Source organism: Protopterus annectens, chromosome 6.part0 (assembly GCF_019279795.1).
Source record: "Protopterus annectens isolate FY-2018-M chromosome 6.part0, PAN1.0, whole genome shotgun sequence".
Lineage (NCBI taxonomy): Eukaryota > Metazoa > Chordata > Ceratodontiformes > Protopteridae > Protopterus > Protopterus annectens.
In genome coordinates, this window is record NC_056737.1 from 1812380676 (window position 1) to 1812401817 (window position 21142).

The 21142-nt window shown below is 45.7% G+C and overlaps 1 protein-coding gene across 1 annotated transcript in view; it reads left to right on the forward strand.

Moving 5' to 3' along the window:
- RNF19A (ring finger protein 19A, RBR E3 ubiquitin protein ligase) overlaps positions 1-21142 on the forward strand; it is an 880338-nt gene that overhangs the window by 222228 nt on the left and 636968 nt on the right. Inside the window, exon 6 of the mRNA XM_044075162.1 lies at positions 2614-2639. Coding sequence (XP_043931097.1) covers positions 2614-2639 — 26 coding nt within the window. The remainder of the gene's footprint in view (positions 1-2613; positions 2640-21142) is intronic.

The following is a 21142-nucleotide window of genomic DNA, read 5'->3' on the forward strand; positions in this document are numbered from 1 at the left end:
CAACGACTTTAGTTCAGTCCACTAAGAGTCCCTCTGAAGCCGATATTGAGGCTGGTGGATCACCTCCTGATGGAGAGGGGATTGTTTTCGATTTGTAGCCAAGCCGGCACTACTACAACACCATCCGTTCTTCCTCCTCCAACTCACATTCAGTCATTGTAGTCCCACGGTTCCTTCATTCCAGTGTTGACTGTCTTGGTTCTGGTAGCAACTTCTCCAGAACCGAGGGTTACATTGAGCTCCTCCAGGCTTTCAGCACGGAAGACCTCCCGGGGTAGAGACTCCCTGGCCATTTGAGTGGCATGGATCGACTTTAATTTCGGAGCCTTTCATGACCCTCTGTTCAACTTTCGTTGGATCGATCCATGCTTTGGTTTTGGGCATTGCCATCTCTGTGTAGGGTGTGACCTTGGTTCCAAAGGAGTCTATTTCATTTCCAGGCTCCCATCCCTCTCTGAGTGGGGGGGGATGTTGGCCTTCCAAATCATGGAGAAGGCCTTGTCATTGACAACTCTGTCTCTGCCTGGCCAGACTTCATCTCCTCAACCAGAGCTTCCATTAGTCTCTTCCCCGGGACAGAGGACACAAAAGCCCCTGGAAAGATCCCCTTTGGTGGTTTCCTGTTTGGGCACTTCCCCAGAACATTCTCTCGAGGAAGTACCTGTGAAGAAAAAGTGCAATAGGAAGCACTTAGACTGCCTGGAAGAGTCCTTCACCAAAGATGCCGATTTTGATAAAGGGGGAGGTTCCCTTAGGTCTCCCCAGATTGTTTCCTTTGGGAACATGCTAGAGATCCTGAAACAGAGGATGGCTGGTCTTCCCTCCAACCTTCTTCGGAAGAGTCTGTATACCTGGTGGCTTTTCATGCCCAGACTTCTACCTCTTAGATCTCTCCACCTATTGACGAGCTTATTAAACCGATCACTCAGCGGGCATTGTAGATGCCAGACTCCATCAAACTAGTCCCCAAGAGACCTGACCGTATCCTTTCCACCTTCAAAGAAGAGCAACATTGCTCCAAAGGCATAACTGTGGACGCCATGGTGATAGTAGCCACTAAGAAAAGTCCAACTATCCATCCTCCTAACGAGGAGTCTAGGACTATGGATAGGTTTGGGAAGCACATTTACAACCTTTGCTCTCAGGTCCTTGAACTACGTGGGCACACGTTACAAGGTTACAGAGAGCTAATAAAGGAGCTATCGGATGCTGTCTCAGGAGCAGTAGCTGAAGAGGTATGAGCTAAAGTTGCTTCTCCGCTCGCCACCCTTGAAGCAATTTATAACTTGTCCATGAGGCTGATTACCCACGCAGCTGAGGGGACGACATGAGCGGTGGGTTCGGGCATAGCCATTAGAAGGTGCTCCTGGATGGGCTTGTGTGACTTAACTGAGCAATTTAAAGTGTCCATCAACGCTCCGTTTGACAGCTCATCCTTTTTGGTCTTAAGGTTAAAAAAACACTCTGGCCTGATGTGGGAAAGATGGGAAGACTCTTTCTGCCATAGGCATACATTTCTCCACTCCTCAGTGGCCCTACTCTATAAACCAGAGAAGTGGGAGACTGTTGCTTAAAAAATCCCAAGGATCTTTCCAAGATTCACATGGCAAAGTCTTTCCCCGTGGAGGAGGGGGAAGTAATGGAAGATGCCGCCCTAGAGGCAGAAGTGGCCTGCAGAACCAGGGGTCCAGCGATTCCTTCTCTGGTACTTCCTGCCAGCACCCCTGAACGGAGGCCCAGTTGCCTTCCTCTGGAGGCAGTCTGGGGATAGTTATCCCTCCACCAACCTGCCTGGCAACTGATAACTTCGGACAGATGGGTGCAGGGAATTGTATCCAGAGGTTACAAAATTCCACTTTCTAGAAGTCCACAACCCCCAGAAACACTCCCGGATGTTCCACCCAATCATAGGGAAGGCAGCAGTGACAGAAATTCAAAAACTGTTCAACAAAAGTCATCCAAAAAGCCCCACCAGATGAAATAGGATCCGAGTTTTACTCAAGGTTCTTTTTAGTCCCAAAAAAAAGGGAACTGGAGACCCATTTTGGATCTCAGCCAGTTCAAAAAGGCACTTCAGCAAACCAAATTTCGGATGGTCTCGGTGCAGTTGTACCTCCATTCATGGAAAAGGACGATTGGTTGTACTCTATAGACCTCCAGGACCGTGTATTACCACATAATGGAGAAACGCTCCAGGAGGTTCGTGCATTTCCAGCTGGGAGTCTGTCGTTTCCAATTCAGAGCACTGCCCTACGAACTCGCCTCAGCCCCCAGGGTCTTCAAATACATGGCAGTGGTAGCAGCCTGTCTCAGACTGCAAGGATTTCAAGTTTTTTCCATACCTCGATGACTGGTTCCTCACTGCTACCACCAGGTGTCAAATAGAATGGGCAAGAGATTACACTCTGCATCTCTGTGCATCTCTAGGCATTGCAAAAAATTACAAAAAGTCAAATTTACAACTCTCATAACTAGAGTTCATCAGAGTCCTGTTGGACACAGTTGCAGGAAGCGCTTCACTTCCACTGGAAAGACTACAAGGGATCAAATCTCAGGTCAACCAAATTATCTAGAGCAGAAGTGCTCCAGACAGATTAGTCCTTCAAGCATTAGGATCGATGGCAGTCTCAATCACTCTTGTACCCTTAAGATATCGCATGCTAATATTAAAATGGTTGCTAGCCTTCCAGTGGTCTTTGATCAGCCAATGTCACATCACATCTTGGTTACCAGTCGCTGCAAACAGGATCTTTCATGGTGTCTCCACTCCGAGATTCTTTTGGGACGACCATTCATACTTCTGCATCCCCAAGCCGTAATGACCACAGATACTTTCCAGATAGGGAGAGGGGGCATTATCTGGAAAGGACAGTCCAAGGCACGTGGTCCCAACTGGAGACCAATTTGCACATCAATATTCTAGAGATGAGAGCAGTACTGTTAACATTGCAAGCATTTCAGGATGCCCTTACTCTAGGAACAGCAGTAATTCAGATGGACAACATGTCAGTAGTGTGGTGTATCAACAAACAAGGGGGAACCAAATCTTACCCATTGTGTCGAGAAGCACTCTGAGTTTGGCAATGGGCGATTTCTTCCAACTGCTTTCTCACTGCAGTGCACATTCTGGGGAGCTCTGTGGTAGCGGACAAACTGAGCAGAACCATTCTCATGCCTCATGAGTGGTCTCTTAATCCTATGGTGGCAAAAGAGATTTTTCATCACTGGGGCCAACCTTGCTGTGATCTTTTTGCATCCCCTCTGAACAAGTGCAGCAGTTACTTTGCCCTAATAGTCTCTCCGGGGAGTCTTCCAGAGGCGCTCTTCTCCATGATTTGCCCCTCTGTCTTCTCTATGCCTTTCCCCCAACTCCTTTGATATCACAGATTCTAAAGAAAGCCAAGAAGTCAGAGAATTAATTATTGTCCTCATTGCCCCTTTTTGGCCTTGACAAGTTTGGTTTCTCTTCATTTGGCCTTTTCATGTTTAGAAACCATGGATACTGGACCCAGCTCCAGATCTGCTGTCTCATCTGGAGAGCATGGTTCATCCGAACCTCCATTTCAAGCTCACGGCATGGCTTCTTCAATTCCCATGATTGCCAGGCATCCTTCCCTTTCCTCTCCTGTCTGTCAAATCGTTGTGGCCCATCACAAACCTTCAACTAGGAAACTATCAAAGTAAATGGAAAAATTTGCAAGTTGGTCCCTTGTGAACATACTTGATCCTTTATATGACCCCTGTTCATAAAGTTCTGAATTTTTTTTAGCTAACCTCTGTCTGGTTCCTCTACCTCAACAATTAAAGTCTAGCTAGCCGCAATCTCAAACTTCCATATGGGATTTGATGGGTCATCCCTTATGTCACACAAACTTTGCAAAGCCTTTTTAAAGGGAGCCCTAATGTTAAGACCTCCATTTAAGGAATCCATTCCTCTATGGGATCTAACACTAGTTCTTCAGTCCCTTACTTTGTCTTCTTTTGAACCATCAGCTACTTGAGTTAAAGTTTCTGACTCAGAAAACTTTATTTTTAGTGGCTATTACATCTGCCAGAAGAGTGTCTGAACTTCAGGCCTTGTCCTGCAAACTGCCCTAAAATGATTCACAAAGACAGGGCTCCCTTTGGACTAATTCATCCATTTTACCGAATGTAGTCTCAGAATCTAGTATCAATCTGACACTTCAACTACCGTTTTTTTCCCCCTAATTTTTCTAATTAAGAGGAGTATTCCTTTCATTTATTAGACATCCACAGACAGCTAACTTTCTATCTCCACAGAACGAATGATTTCAGAAAATCTGACCAACTGTTTGTTGGCTTTTCCTTGCTTTGTTTATGTAACCAAGTTTATAAGGTTACTTTGGCAAAATGGCTCAAAGATTGTATCACATTTATTACTCCGTCAAAAGGGCTCTGCCTTTTGCACCCAGTAAAAAGCCCACTCAACTAGAGTGGTGGCAACTTCTGCATCTTTCATGCCAGAGTTTCTTTAGATGATATTTGTGCAGCAGCCACTTGGTCTTCTAATACTTTTATCACTCATTACAAATTGGATCAAGTCTCTAGGGGACGAGCATCATTTGGTTCGATGGTGCTTAGGAATATTCTTCTGAGAGACCTCCCAAGATTCAGGTAGCTAGGGGCTCTGTCCCATAGTCAAGGATTATGTGAAGATTGACAACATCAGATGAAGAAGTTGCATCTTACTGCCATGTTCCATCTGTGCTGTTGATCTTCACTAATCCTTGACATTCTCCTCCTCCTCCTTCCCCCAGCGTGAGACTTTAGTGGATCGAATTTTTTTTTCCAGAAATGGCTTATTAGGGGTTCATATCTGGTCTCATTATCATTATTATCATTATTTGCTGTCTGTCTGCCACTATTTTTGGCAAACTCGATCTGAGGTAATTTTGAGAGGTGCATTATGGGTAAAGCCTAGCTCGAGAGTTTGGAAGGCATGAGCTGAAGTAAACGTCCGAGTTGGTTCCGAGCCCCACAGTTCAGGATTAGTGAATATTGACAACACAGATAGAATGTTATGGTAAGACACAACTATTTTATTGAGGGGTTGAGAGTATCCTGGTTAAGGAGAGTGTTTGGAGAGTATCATATGGTGAACACCAAGTCTTAACCTTGTGATGAGCATATGCAGGGCCAAAATTGGTTAAGATGTTTAAGCAGTATTTTAAAACTATTGAGTTTGTTGGAGAGAGTTGTTTGTGTTGGGTACTGTTAGATTTTATCAATGTACTGGGAGTACAAGTCTCTTGAAGCATTATTTGACTTATAAGTAATAAAAATTTGTTACTAGAATGGAGGCCCCTAGCTGGACAGTAGAGCAGTAATAGGTTTAGTGCAGGGCGTTTTCTGGGTGATTGAGTTTGTATGCTGTAGTTGGTTATGAATATGTTGTAGTTGTGTAATTCAAGCTCGGTTAATTGCTTTAAGCTATGACAAAGGTGGATCCTGTAAGGAAGATTGGTGGTAAATTTGGCGTTTTTATTGTAGCAGGAAGCAAGTTTCTTTGAGTATTGTTTTGTTAGGATAGGAGCAGCGTATAAGAGAGTTGGCAATAAGAAGGTGATGGCTAGAGTTTTTTTCTGCAATATCTGTTTGCGTATTACAAATACGCTGCCACATACACACTTTTGTTTATGTAAATTGTGAAATCCCCATTGCACACCAAGCTCTTAGTCTTAACTAAGCATGCACAGAGAATGTCAGGCCTAAAACTAGAAAACCCTGGTCTCCAGCCCACAGTTGGCTACACCTGGCTAGCTAAACTATTGCCCTTGGGAATTAATCTTTTCCAGAGGAATGTTGATGGCTAGTAGTGCCATCTTTGATGGCCAGCATGGAGAAGGGAAGAAAAATGTATAAAGGAATCTGCAACACGGCATTTACTAAATTCCACTTGCATCTGCTTCATCTTGCTTCTTGCTGATTTGTTATCCTTCCTTCATTTCAGAAATTTGCTCTTTTTTGTCTTTTCTATAATTCTCCTAACATTGTTACTATATTAATGGAACTTGCTGTTTAGTGTATGTGGTTACACGTTTGATATATTGTTAAATTGTTTTACTGGATACTCTCTGCTTTTTTCAACTTTTTGTATAATGTTTTTTTCTTGGCTTAGTGTGGAGCTTTTCTCTACGGGCCTCTGCTGAAAAAGGGCTTCTGCTCAGCTGGACTATCCCAGTCAACAAATGTCAAATAAATAATAAAATAAATAAATACATTTCTTGAAGCCATGCAGACAGGTATTCTGGAGACTGTCCTGGTGGTTGAGAAGGATGAGTCCATATGTGTCAGATTTTAAAGTTGTTGCACTGTAACTGTAGGTGAACTCTGATGCTATGGGTGTTATGGATAAACAGAAGGTGCTGAAATGTGGGCAAGTTGTATTAGTGCTGAGCAGATTGAATGCTGGTGTTTCAGTCCTAGTGGTTGGGGAGTATGAATCAAGACGTACATTTACTTTTTAAATTTTATTTACCCCAAGATGTGCTCTGTCACAGAGAGTTTATTCAAGCTGCTGATTATTCTGTTTTAAAAAATTGCTGTTTGACACTCTTACTTTCTGTTTGAAATCTAAAGTCCCAAGTAATTCCTTTTCTTTCATTACTTTGATTTTTCTCTTGCCATTATTCCATTCTCCTCCCCATTCGATATGAACACCTGCAGCCTGCACTGTCTGGTTAGTGTTGCACTGAGCCGTTACCTTCTTTAAACCCTTCCTTTGTTGTGGGCTCATTGCTCTGTGACCAATTTTTTTTGTCTTTATTGCCTTGATGGAGAACAGAGCAGTACAGGATGCATGATTTGCAAAGGGTTTAATCAAGCTTAACTTGATATGCCTAGACAAGCTGTCAGCCCAGCTTAAGAAGCATCTCTTCTCTGTGTATGGGACCAGTCAGACTCTCTTCTGATTCAGATAAAGGTCTTTCCATTCCCCACTTGTGTTTGCAGACCACTTAAATGATTCAAGTGTTTAGTTAAAAAATCTCCAAATTGATGCACACCATAACTTGGCCATCTGTGTCAATTACTGCTCTAGTTTCCACCTTGGTATCACCCCTCCTGTTAGAAATGCACAAGCTGGTTGTATATATTGTCACAGTTTCCATATAGTAGGAAATTGTTAAAAAGAGTTTCATTTGTGGAGCCATCTCTGCAGAGGATTGATTCATAACCACACCCAAAGTCCTAGGCCTACCTCATCCGGGAAGTGAGCTAAAAAGGAAATTGCCCAAAGTCCTTTGAGAGGCTAAGCAGGAAGCCATAGACTTGTAGTCTCCCATCCAGTGTAAGGGGCAATAAGAGAGAGTCACTTACCAGAGATTCTCTTGGGCCTTTCTCCCCCACTGCATTTGTCATAAGTCACCAACGTACAACAGTACATCACTGCCTTTGTAACTGCTAGTGCCCAAGCCTGCTTCCCTAAGTGAGCATTTTTATAGTCTGCTTCACATTTTTCCTTAAGTGAGTGACTCAGTGTTATCATCTCCCCTAGCCAGTATAACCTGCATCAGTCAATCTGGTACTGTTTATAACTCCACCCCAGTGTTATCAGGTCCAGCTTCTGTAGACTCTTTCAGCCTACCCAACATCAGTTGCCCAGTATTATCCAGCAGCACCCACCAGTGTTCCCTCTGCTTTAGTCTTACCAGTAAGCATTGTCTGATGTTGTGGACAGAGTGCAGGCTGTATTGGAGAACCCCATTTCAACATCATTAGAGCAGTTTCTGGCAGAGCAGACACTGCAGCAGGCCCAAAAAACATTCCTTGTGTTTAGTAGAAAGGTGGATGTTATTCAGGTTATACCACAGGCATCTGCAGGGATCTTGTGCAGTCTACTCTGCAACAGTTAGCCACAAAGTACTGCTTATTAACTTAAAACTGTGAGGAGTAAAGTGCATCTCACTGTTCATCCTTAATGACTCCAAATTCTGGGAGTTTTCCCTTGTGATGCAAGAAGAGGAGGAAAGAAATTTGACTTGCAGACCACATATCCCCCTCGCCCCGAGAAAGCTGCAACAGACATGCATCTTCATGTCTCAGTGTTTGGACCCTTGTGGACATTCTGAAAGGTGCCACCAAGGAAGCATGAATCAACCCTGATACAATAGCCTCAATGGCCAGAAAGTTCGATCATTTTTTTAGCCACCTGGGAGTTCAGCCTGCTTAAAGTCCCTTGAGCCTTATATCATTGTGTCAACAGTGTCCCCAAATAGGACTTGTACCTGCTAGTGTAATGTCCATCCTGTGGGCAAGAGGTCCACGACAATTAGATTTTGGAAGCTCTTCCACCTTCTCAGATCATGGAACTGCCTCACTTGTATGGTGCATTTCTATTCAGAACTCGCCAGTAAAACACTTCGTGATTGGGAAGTTAACTGAAGGACAGCAGAAGGAAGAGATCAGAATGTCTAGCATCTACATCCTGTAACTTTACGAACCACATTGTGTACGTGATTTACCACATAGCTAAGTGTTAAGCCAGAGCCATTGCTGCAGGCATCAGAGTGTGCTGGTATGTATGGCCACTACTTGTGAATTTTGCAGAGGATAGACCCCCCCCGTGACTCATTAAACAAGTACTTCAAAGTCGTGGCAGAGCAGGGTAAAACCCTGACTGCTGTGGGCTTTAAATTGCAACCTTCTGTATAGTCTTTCAGCAGTAAGACTCAAAGGAACCAGAGATGGATGAGAGTTTGGCAGGGATACAGTTAGAGGCTAGAACCAAGACTACTACAGAGTATTCAGAGAAAGAGGTGGTTGGCAGTCCCTGCAGCTGTCCCATGGTTTAGCAGTAGTGCGCCTGAAGCATTCCTCAACTCTGATCTTTTGGAGGCAGTTTGGAATGTGTGTCTGGCTACTATCAAGAGTTTTCCAAGATCATATGGGATAGGTGTACCTGGGACATATCTAGAGGTTGAAATGAGAGAATGAGAGAGAGAAAACAAGAGAGAAAAAAGGAGACAGACACAGAAAATGACAGAATAAGAGAGAGAATGGGTGAATGAAAATGCGAGAAAGACCGAACAAGAGAGAGATAGAAAATGAGACCGAGAGAATGAAAGAGAATGAGAGAGAGAGAAATTGAGACGAGAGGAGGAGAATGTGAGGGGTGGCAAAAGCCAGGGTACCTTTTTGGCTGGGCTTGTATAGGCCCCAGGGCCGATAGCCTAGTACCTACCTATGAACAAGACACCTTTTCAGAAAACTATCCCGCTCTGTCTTGACTGGAGGTAAACATCATCCCAGAAAGAGCCCTTAAGGAAGTCCACCACATCGGAGACATCAAGGCTGCGACCCTTGTGCCTAGGAAAACAAAGGATCCTCTTGCCTATTCTAAATCTCAGCAGCCTATAAAAACAAAAAAGTTGAGAATGGTCTGTGAAGATCTTTCATTCCTTGCCCATCACAGTGAGACTTGATGTATTCTTTATACCTTCAGAATGCCTACTTGCATGCTAGAATCCCTAAAGAGTACCTTGCTTCTGAGTAGGAACCAGTTTGTACTGTACCTGCATTTCAGTTTTCCTGCATCCCACATGGTGTTTACCAAGTGGTGATAATAGTTGCAGTATACCAAAGTTAGCTGTGAACCAAAATCTTGCAACATCTTTACAAGTTAGCTCCTTGCTGCTGCTCCTGCAGCTTTGTTGGAACATCAGTCCTGGTCTCTGATTAGATTGTCCAGTTTGCTGGGCATTACAGTCAGCACCTCCAAGTTGCAAATTATGCCCATTCAACAGAACACTTGCTTGGATTGTACTTTTGTCACCCAGGTTTGTAAATTCTTCCTAGTAGAAGAAAAACATTCAGTATTTGATGCAGCACAAGGAGAGTCCACCAGGTGTTAAAGTTGCATGACAACTGTTATCCATATGGTACACTATGCAGTCTTGCATGTAATACCCTTGCTGTGGGACCTCCAGTTTCATTGGCATCCACATGAGTTCCCCAGGTTATGAATCTCTGTGGCACAGTTTTGCAAGAAATGCATTACATGATGACTCCAAGGTCTCGTTTTGACCAGTCTTTGCTCTCAATACAAAAGACACCTGAGTCATATGTGACAATGGTTCTCATTGCAAAAGTCAGGAATTCGGTAAATTTGATGTCCTATTCATCTATTGCGGTATTCTTAACATGAAGGATATCCCTGCAGTAGGCCACCCAACATTGGCTACTGTACAAGTGTCTTTCACTGCTGTAAGGTGTGTAGTACACATGTCTGCTGCTGTCATACGTCGGCCGTAAAAGCAACATGCATACACACCGTCCTCAGAACTTCTCTGCCACCAGTCCGAACACAGTCTTCGAACATCTGTCTACTCGTCCAAGTAGTTTGTTCTGTTCCAGCATTTTTTTTTTCAGATAAGGGCCCCATTGGGGAATTTTTTTTCTGTTGCTACTGTTGTGTGATAGGGTTCATGTCATCCAAAAAAAGCAAATGCCCATGTGGAAGACAAATTCCACATAAGGATAAGCAAGCCATCTCCAGTGTTCTGCTTAGGGCCTACCCACAACCACAAATATTGTCCCATTTGTCAAGCCTTTGTGCCAAAGACCTTAAGGAGTAGTCTTTCCTCCTTAGCTATTTACTTGGAGAATCGGCGCTTAAAGTTGCTAGCTAAAAGCACGATGAAGGGATCCTCTGGGCTCGAGGTAGAGTTGGTTACGAAGTGGAAGGCCAAAAAAGTCAAGGCCTGAACCTTCTGCTGTGCCTCTTACCACGGATGTCTCTCTTAAGGTGGAGTTGAGTCCGTAGATATGTATCATTCCTGGTCCCAATTCACAGGCTGAGCCCGATACTGAGGCCGCCTTGAGTCCAGCTGCAAGCATGCCCTCAGACTGAGCAGGCGTTCATCTTGGATGTACAGGTGGCACCAAGGCTTTTGATTACTGAAGCCCATGGGGGATACCTCAGATCCTTGTCTGGGAAGAAATTCACTCTGGTATTATTGAATGTAGGCCTATATTCGGGCCTCCTACAATTATGTAAGGCTGACCAGCATCTTAAAAAGAACCAGAAGACAAAAACATTTGTACTCTCCAAAAGATCCTCAAAGCAATTGGGAACAATTCACTCAAGGCCTTTTCAAGTCCCTTATGGCCGTTGTGCCTCCTTCGGTTGTTTCAGTTCTGGCCCCCCAGCACTCCTTCCCTTAAAAGGGTTAGGGAAGAAGTTTCATCAGATGAAGGGACATCCTCAGAAGACTAATCCCAGACCTTTTCCTCACAGATACCCTCCCCTTTAAATTATGCTTCCCCAGAAGAAGACTCAAATGGAAGAACTCTGTTTTGGAGAAACTGGTTAAAATGCGGGACCATTTCAAATGGGATATCACTCTGGTAGTTGAAGTACAAAAGAGATACTATGATCTTCTGCAGGTGGAATCCCCTAGCCCTTCAGCTATTCCTGCTGTTACCTGCATTTCTAGATTACCTTTGTATCTGCCTCCCAGACCTCAGTTTCCCAGCCTCCTGCCCATAAGAAGCCTGTCCGAATTACAAGGTAGATGTGGACTATTTAGTTCCTGTTCAGATGTCCTTCAGCAGACTCGTTTGTTGTTTCAGGCAAACCATCCAGGTTACTGCCTTAAACTACTCCCCTTCCTTCTAATAAGGACAGCAGGATCCTGGAAAGGCTGGGCAAGAAAGTGTACACTTCTGTCACCTTGGCATTTAGAGCCATTAATTACTAAACACGTGACTAAATTTGCCTTGGGGATTCTGTCTCTGCTCTTTCAAGTCATTTCTGATTTGCCCCGACTCAGAATAAGACTTTGTCTGCGTCCTTGATTTGAGCCTCCTCTCAAGTAGCTCGCCACTCCAAATGTAGCTATAGTAGTGCAGAGGCATCTGCCAGGGCAGCTACCTCTGTCTCTGTCCTAAGGAATTTCTCCTGGTTAAGAATCCAGCCATTATCAGATGATATTAAAGCTAAACTTATGGATGCACCTTTGGACAACTCTGTGTTGTTTGGCCCTGCAGCAGCTACCTTGCTTGGCTAACTAGGAAAAGAGCAAGACATTGCAGGAATTGAAACACGTATTTGTTTCCCCACTGCCCAAGTTTCAAAGGAATTGTGTGGCTAAACATTTATTTATTTATTTTATTTTGTTACACGTAGACACTCCCATCCTCCTCCACCTAAAACAAAAAAGGGTGGTAGGAGGCCTCAGCAGTCTAGGGCTTCCCTTGCAACTCCATCTGAGAAACTGCCCTTTCCTGACCGGCGTGGTTCCCTCTGACTTCACAAACCACCTCACCCACATTCCTCTTTCCTAGTGCCTATGTCTGTCACTGCCAGCCTGGGGAAGCATAACTCAAGACTCCTGGGTTTTTTCTGTCATTCAGAAAGGGCACTTTCTGGTATGGGATTCTCTACCTCCCTTCAGGGGAAACAACTTTTCCAGACATACTGCTATACCTGCTGAGACAAGGGACCATTCAGGAGGTTCCTAAAGACCAAAAAGGAAGAGGCTTCTACTCCAGAATGTTCTTAGCGCCCAGAAAAGGTGGCCCTTTGAGACCCATTCTGGATCTTTCTTATCTCAACACCTTCCTGAAGGTATCCGCTTTCTGTATGTCAACTCTTAAGACCTCGTTTCCCTATATTCTGCCACAAGCCTTCTTGGCTACCCCGAATGTCAAAGATGAATACCTGCACATTCCTGTCCACCCCAGCTGCAGAAAGTTTTACCTTTCTCTGTGGCTTCCTGGCATCTTAAGTTCTCTGCCTTGCCATTTGGCCTCTCTACAACGCTAAGGGTTTTCACAAAATGTCTAGCCCCCGTGATTTGTCTACTTCAGGCTTCAAGGCATCCAATTTTTCCCTTACCTGGACAATCTTTCTGGCAACCTCCCCAGAGATCTTGGAGCAAAATATCCTCTGTCCTTTTTCTTCTACGTCTGGGATTTACCATAAACCACAAAAAATCCATTCCTTCTCTCAGGATCACATCTTTCTGGGGTGCAGGAATCAGACCTCATGAGGGTCTGTTCCTTCTCAAAAGGGTCAGGACTTCACCTAGTACTTGAAAAACCTTCTGCCTCGGCACCACACATCAGCCAGCACGTTCCTCAGGGTTTTGGGCGTCATGTCATCCACTGTCATCCCAATGTTACCACTAACCAAACTTCACATGAGAACTCCAGTGGTTCCTAAAGTCAGTTTAGATGCAGCAGTTGCATACACTGTAGTTTCCATTTCTTCTCTTTCCCTGCCTGGAGAAAGAACTCCAGTGGTGGATCCAACAAGTTTTACTCAACCTAGGACTTCCTTTGCACCCTCTACCACCAGCTCAAGAGCTGTTCACAGACGCCTCGGATATGGGCTTGGGGGGCAGCTTTTGGAAACTTGAAAGCAGAAGGGGTATGATCTGCATCTCAACAAAGGGAACACATTAGTGTAAGGGAGGTGAGGGTGCTTCTGCTATCCATTCAGGCCTTTCATCTTCTTTTCCTCCCAGGACCTCTAACGCTGTTCACAGACAATATGGCAGTCCTCTGGTATGTGAACAAGTGCGGGGGGGGGGGCATATCCTACCTTCTTTGCAGGCTGGCACTCCAGGCTTGGGTGCTGGCAAGCCAATATCATACGACTCTTCAGCCAGTGTACATTCCTTCCAGACAAAATTGTCTGGCATACACCTTGAGCAGGTCCCTAACAGTCCCATGAATAGATGCTTCAAAGGGATGCGTTTCTGGACATTGTCCACCAATAGGTATACCTGAAGTAGATCTTTGCCTCCCCCATGAGCAGACAACTTCCACAATTTTGTGCCCAGAGTTCCACATCCTCTGGTTTAGAAGGTGGATGCCCTCTCATTGTCTTCGAAGGGGATGTTGCTGTATGCTTCCCCCATTCAGCTCATTCTGAAAGGCCTGTTCAAAATTCAGCAGGACAGCCCAAAAATCTGATGTTGTCCATGTTTATCTGTCATTATTCCTCACAGTAGGGTCTAGGATCTGACATTGGATCCAAGCCAGCAACCTTAGCTTAGAGCCAAGGCTTAAGCTCCTTCCTCTCCCATAATCCCCTGCTGCCTTCTAACCCTCAAAATCGTTTGCCACTTTCTGCTTCGGATGTGATCCATTGGCTGTCACTCAGATAAGTGATTTCTTTAACTTTTTTTCAGCTCATCACTAGATTTAGTGTTAATTTAGATAAACTTAGTCTGTTTTCTCCCCTCCCTTAGTCATTCGAGTTTTTTCTGCAGGGTAGTTTCGCCTTTGTAAGTTGGGCATCTGGCACCTTTTTTCACCTTACACTGTTAAGTCTCTCTTCGGCTAGTGTTTTCTTCCCTTGGTGTTTCCCTTTCTTCAGCATGTCTGAGAAACCCTCAGGATTAAAGAAATGCTCCTCGTGCAGTTGGAAAATGCCCAGTTCCAACTCGCACGAGGAGTGCTTATATGGTTTAGGGGCTCCTCACCTGGAGGTGGAATGAGATGTCTGTGCCGCATTCAATCCGAGGGCTTTGGCTGAGCTCTGTAATAAGCTGTGGCTTAAAGGTATGGTTCAGGGGGTCCTTATGTCTCCACCACCAAAGGCTTCCCTTTCCGATGCCAAGTGGAAGGCTTCCTCTAGCCCTTCTGGGGCTTCTAAGAAACCAAGGCTGTCAAATCCTAGATTTCCAGATCCGATCCCAGACCGATGGACTCTTCTACTGTATCCAGAGCTTCCTCAGATCTGACCACTTCCTCCCCGTGGCCTTTGAATCAGACAGGGTTGTTGGGTCCTCCTATAATTGTAGAAGATTGTTTCACCTGGATCCTCCAGACATTTGTTTCCATTGGCTCCTAGGCCTCAGAGCTGAACTCAGGAGCATAGACATGGGTCTTCAGAGTCCGGAGTTGGATCCCCAGCCAAGTCTACCCACTCCTCCACTTTATCCATATCTTCCAGGAGTTGCCATCGGATATGGACACAATGATGAGCTTCCACAAAGCCCAAATAGAGTTGGGGCTTCTGGCGTCTCCAGCCTAACCAGCTAGAGGAGCCTTCCCTGTCCCTTCTCATCATTCTCCTCTTCCAACTCCAAGGGTGTTGGAATCTCGTGTCCAGGATACCCACGGTCAGAACCCAATAGGGCAAAGTATTCCCTTTGTCTTGACTCGGTCAGGATCCCTGGCCTTTTCCTCTACCCTCGGACTAGAGGGGCCCCGTGCCAAAGCGGTCAGCACCAGCTCCGTGGGGACAAGTCTGGACCTTTTGGACTGATCTCTTCCCCTGGAGGCCTCTGCCCTTGATAACTCCAGACTAGTATTGGTCCAGGGGCCGCAGTGCTGTTGGGGTCTGTTCTTCCTTTCTGGGTGGACTTGCCTTCTGGGAATGGGAATAGGACCACTTCAGCCCTTCAGCCTTCTGGGTGGTAGAGAGGACTTTCTCCACGACTGGAGCAACTTCTCCTGCCCCTCCGGGTCCATCCCTACCCCCTCTCTAACTTGGGTGGTGAGATCTCCCATCCTGTCCAAGGTCAGCCCTCCCATTCTAACTTTCAGGGGGGTTTCCTCCCCTCCTGGAGTTTTCTGAGTCCTCCCCTGAGCCACCCACAGGGGAGGCACCTCTTAAGAGGAAGTGCAAGAGGAGGCACTTGGACTCTCCCATGAAGTCCCTCACAGAGGGCACAGCCTCGATGGAGATTGGGCTCCAAGATCTCCACCTGACTGTCTGCTTTGGTGACATCCTTTTGAGATCCTGAAGCAAAAGGGCGGCTGGTCTCCCCAACCCACATCTTCGGAGGCATCTATGTTCCTGAAGGCTTTAAGGGTGGGCTCATCTACCTCCTGGATGTCACCCCCTGCTGATGGGTTGTGGATCTTATTGCTAGCAGGGCTTGGAAGAAGCCTGACACTGTGGAACCAGTGCCTAAGTGAGCAGATAAGTTCCTTGGTCCTGCGGACAGACCTTTCTGGAGCAGAGTCCTGGTTGATGCATTGTGGTTGGCACTGCCACCAAAAAGGAGTTGGTGGAGCAGAATTCTATGGTCCATCCCCTGAACAGGGAGTCTCTGGCGATTAGTCGACATGGTAAGCATGTTTCTCTGCAACCTTTGGACTGAAGGCAATTAATTGCCTGGCACACTTCACCCACCTTCAAGGGATCCTGGTCAAAGAACTTACCACTTCCCTTAGAGTTGTTGCCAGAGGAGGACTGCCTCCCAAGCTCTCTACTCTGATGTCCCTTGCTTAATTCCTTGATGAGGTTAATTTCCAGTGCAGCGGAAGCTACCTTTCAAGTGGCAGGTACCGAAATAGCTATAAGGTGGCATGCTTGGTTACAACTATGTGGGTTTGTGGAGGCCCTCAAAGCATCTTTTGCCAGTGCTCCCTTTGACGAGTCCTACCCTCTTTGGACCTACTGTGAAAGGCACACTAACCCATAGTGAGCAGGAAGGGAAGACCTTGTCCGCAGTCAGGATCAAGTTTTCTACTCCTCGGAGGTAGTTTTCCAAGACCCAGTGAGGAGTTATGATGTTATTCCAGAGGCCACAGTCTTCCTTCCAGGATGCTCCTGATGATTCCCCTTCCAGAGGCAGGGTGAGAGGATTCAATGGCAGATGTGACCCTAGAGGCAGGTGGTCTGCAAAATCAGGGCTCCAAGGAACCTTTTTCTGACCAGCCCTTTCAGCGCTCCTGAAGTGTTGCTCAACTCTCCTGCCCTGGAGGCAGTCGGGAGTAGTCTTTCCCTTCACCCACTAGGATGGACAAGCATCACCTCTGATCAGTGGGTGTTGAACATCGTCTCCAGGGGTTATTTCATTACCTTTTTTCAACTCCCCTCCTATATGAAGGCATCTCCCCGACGTACCACCCCATCAGAGGGAATTGGCCTTCAAGCAAGTTGTGCAACTTCAAAAAAAAAAAAAAAAAAAAAAAAAGCTATCCAGGAGGTCCCAACAAGAAAGAGGATCCAGAATTTACTCACTTCTTTTTAGTGCCAAAAAAGACTGGGGATATGCGTCCTATTCTGGAAGTCCATGTTACAGGCGGTCACTGTTCAATCCATTCTGCCTCTTACGCAAGGGCAACTAGATATCTCAGTGGATCTCCAGGACGCCTGCTACCACATCAAGATACAGGCTCTCGAGCAGACACCTTCGTATCCTATTAGGGACCAGTCATTACCAGTTCAGAGCCCTGTCCTTTGGACTCACCACAGCCCCCCTGGGTGTTTATCAAATGTATGGCAGCAGTGACGGCTCACCTGAGGCTGCAGAGATTCCAGATGTACCTCGATGATTGGCTCCTCAAGGCTCTCACGATACATCGACTGTCACAAGCTTTCCAAGGTGTCTTCCTCCTGTTCAGTCAGTTGGGGATTGCACTGAACCTCTCAAAGTCCAGTCTGGTCCCAGTGCAAAAATTATAGAATTCATAGAAGTCCAGCGAGACTGCAGGCATTACCTCTTCACAGAGTACAGCTGATCTGGGAGTGTGTCATGCAAGTCTCAGGTCTTTTAAATCTTCATGTCTACTTGTTTTTTCGGACCCTAGGATCCATGGCCATGGCAGTTCAGCTTGTGCCACTAGCAAAGTACCATATGCAGGTTTTACAGTGGACCCTAGCGGTTCAATGGTCCATTCTATCGCAACCTAAGTTCATGTCCATAAAATTGACACCAGTGTGCAGATGGCATACTCTTTAGTGACTTCATAGGTAGGTACTAGGCTATTGGCCCTAGGGGCCTATACAACCCCAGCCAAAAAGGTACCCTGGCTTTTGCCACCCAAGAAAATTTTTTCCTGTGCCACTGTCTAGCAGAGCCACAGAAGTGATCCCCGGGGTGAATTTCCTATTTCCCATCTAGTTATCAAGATTTTTCTTGAAGAGTACTAATGAGGAGCTTTGTCTGATATAGATAGGTAGTTTATTCCAGAGTATGTGAAGTCTCTGGGACAGGAATCTATCCCTCTGGCATGTTCTGTTTATTTTAGTAACAAGGTTTAGGTCCCTAGAGCGTGTAGCTCGGAGGGATTGGGAATTCTTTAAGTGGAGCATGTCCAACAGCTCTGGGTTTGACATAGCTTTGTATGTTAGGCAGAGATCACCTCTGAGTAGGTGATATGCGATGGAGTAAAGCTGGAGTTTTTTGAGACAGTCTGCGTAGGGCATCTGTTTGAGGCCGGTAATCCTCTTTGTGAGTTATTTCTGCGGCCTTTCCAGTTTTTGATGTCTTGTGAGGTACATACTTAAAGGGGCGTCATACTCTATAATGGGTCTAATGATTGATGAGTAGAGGGTATCAATGACCTCCTTTTTATCTGGATGAGAAACCTTTTGTGATGGTGTGCCATGTAGAAGGATTTCCTGACTACTGTGGTGATGTGATTATCAAAGGAGAGACTCCTGTCCACCTGTGTCCCAAGGTCTGTTATCACACTTTCAGTGTTAAGTATGCTACCGCCTAAGTTTGTAGTTCATGGGTACAGAGTTTTTACTAAAGGGGATGACAATGCACTTTTTGGCATTGAGCTTGAGGCCAAGGCTTTGACGCCAGGCATCTGTCTCAGTGAGGCCCTTTTGTAGGATATCCACATTGTTGGGAGTTTCAATTATGGCTCCCAGTTTGTAGTCATCTGTGAACTTCCATAGCCAAAGACATTCTGTGTTGGCCTGTACTTCAGAGAAGTAGATACCAAACAGGAGAGGACCCAGGACTGAACCCTGTTGTACTTCACTTGTCACTGGTCTGAAGTCTGATTTGGAGTCTGCTACTTTCACAGTGTGGGTTCTGTCAGTTGGCAACCCATCTTCTGATATAGGGATTTATACCTAGTTTAGTGAGTTTATCTATAATTCCAGAGTGGGGGATGGTGTTGAAAGCCTTGGCAAGATCTAGATAGGCTGTGTGAACCACCTTACCCTCGTCTATGGCTTTGGTGACTGCTTCAAAGAAGTCTGTCAGGTTTAGGAGACATAATTTGCCTTTTACAAACCTAAACTGGGTGGGGTCCAGAGTTTGGAGATTACCAATGTCTTTGTTTATAAATTCCATGCGAATATGTTCCATAGCCTTGCAGACCAGGCTTGTCAGGCTAGTGGGGCGGTAGTTCCCAGGGTCCGTGGTGGCTCCCCCCTTGTGGAGTGGGATAACCGTTGCTGTGTGCCATTCAGCGGGCACAAAGCCTGAGGTGAGGCTATGATTGAACATGGTACTTAGGTGGGGTGCCAGTTCATTCTGTAGTTCGTGTAGAACGCAGCTTGGGATGTTGTCTGGTCCCATGGATGCCATGTTCTTGGCTTTGGAGAGTGGTTTTTACCTGTGCAGCCATGATTACAGGAACTTTGCATTCTTCCGGTATAGAAATGGGCTCTTTAGGGGGTGAGATGGGGGTAAAGCTAGCACTGAACCTATCTGCCAGGATGTTGGCAATATCAGTTGGGTCTGTATATTTAGTGCCATTGTGCTGTAACTCAGAGCAGATAGATGTGTTGCTACTGAGATTCTTGACATAGCTATAGAATGCTTTGTGGTTGTGTTTAGAATCAGTGGCTATTTTGTTTTTGTAACTAGCTTTGGAGGATTTTATCAGGGATTGCACCTTCTCACTGAGGCTGACCAGGGAGCTCCTCCACTCATGGGATTTTACTCTCGTTTCTTCCTTCTGTTGTACAGTTTGTTTATGGCAGGGGACCACCAGATTAGCTTCCTATTTTGGAGGATAGCGTTTTGGTTCTGTTTGGGATAGCACTATCCATGTACTCGTGTTAAGTGCTTATAAAGTGGAATTGTGTAGGATTCACTAGTTGTAACTGTATTGTCCATCTGCATGGGTGTCATGAAGTTCACCACTTCTGTTTTAAGAATCATGAAGTTGGCTTTGGAGAAATTTTTTACTGTGGTTTCCTTAATGGGGGCAGGATGTGGATATCTAGGGTAATTAGCTTATGGTCTGATCGGACCAATGAGGCGTTGACTTCAGGTGTGGAACACCGGTCACTCATGTTGGTAATGTCTAGATCTAGGATATTGTTGCCCCTGGTGGGGGTGTGGATAAGTTGATCCAGGGCATTGGAGTTTATGAATTTCAGAAAGCGTTGAGAGAAGGAGCTGGTACATGAGTAGTTTTCCCAATTAATGAAGGGGTAGTTGAAATCGCCCATTATTAGGGTGTTTGGTTGAACCGTAATTTTTTCCAGTCCAAGAAAAGAAGAGTGGGAATCCTGGGGCATGGTGTGGTATCTGTAGCAAGCTACAGTTTGGATTGCAGTTTTGCCCAGAGTTAGTTGCACTTGGATAACCTCTGATGCATTATGCTGAGCAACTAGCCTGGAGGTGTGGCTATCCTTAATGAATACGGACACACCTCTGCCTTTGGTGTTCCGGACCAGGTTACATGGCTGAAAAGTGTGGTATGAGTTGTAGCCTGGTAGTGCAGGGGTGCTCTCTGGAGCCTTGAACCAGGTCTTAGTCACTGCACATATATCGATGTTCTCCATTTTAAGGAGTGCCTCAAGTGAGTGCATTTTGAGATTTAGACTTCTAGCATTGAGTAGCATCACCCTCAGTTTCTGCTTGCCTGTTACGGTGGTGAATTTGTCATTTGAACCTTGCCTGAAAAAGGTACTATAGGGGCGGTAAGAACCTTAGCCAGTATCCGGAATCCCAGGGGTGACAGGTGCAGGCCATCTCTGGCAAAGCATCGTTGTCTGTCGACCATGTCATCCCAGGCAGACAGATACTGGATCCCTTTAGAATGACACCAGAAGCTTAGCCAGTTGTTGAAGTCAATCATTTTGTCCTTGTACTGCGGTGTAATTCTGGGTGATGGCAGAATGCTACTCAGGGCTAAGGTCATACCTGCCTGGGCTACAAGATCAGAGAGCTCTTCCATGTCCCTTTTCATGTAGTCCAGGGAGATACTTCTCAGGTCATTCACACCAACATGGACAATGACAGAGTCATATTTGTACTTGTGGAGTGACCTGAGTGCGTGGGTTATGTGGCGGATCCTGGCACCCGACAGGCAGCTGACAGTAACCTTCTTGTTTAGCCTGAGAGTGGGACATCAGTGTGCCTGACTATAGAGTCACCTATGACTAGTGTGTTGGATACGTTGTTTTGCCTTATTGGCTGTGGTTGAGTGGCAGACTGAGTTTGCGGGCTATGTGTCATTT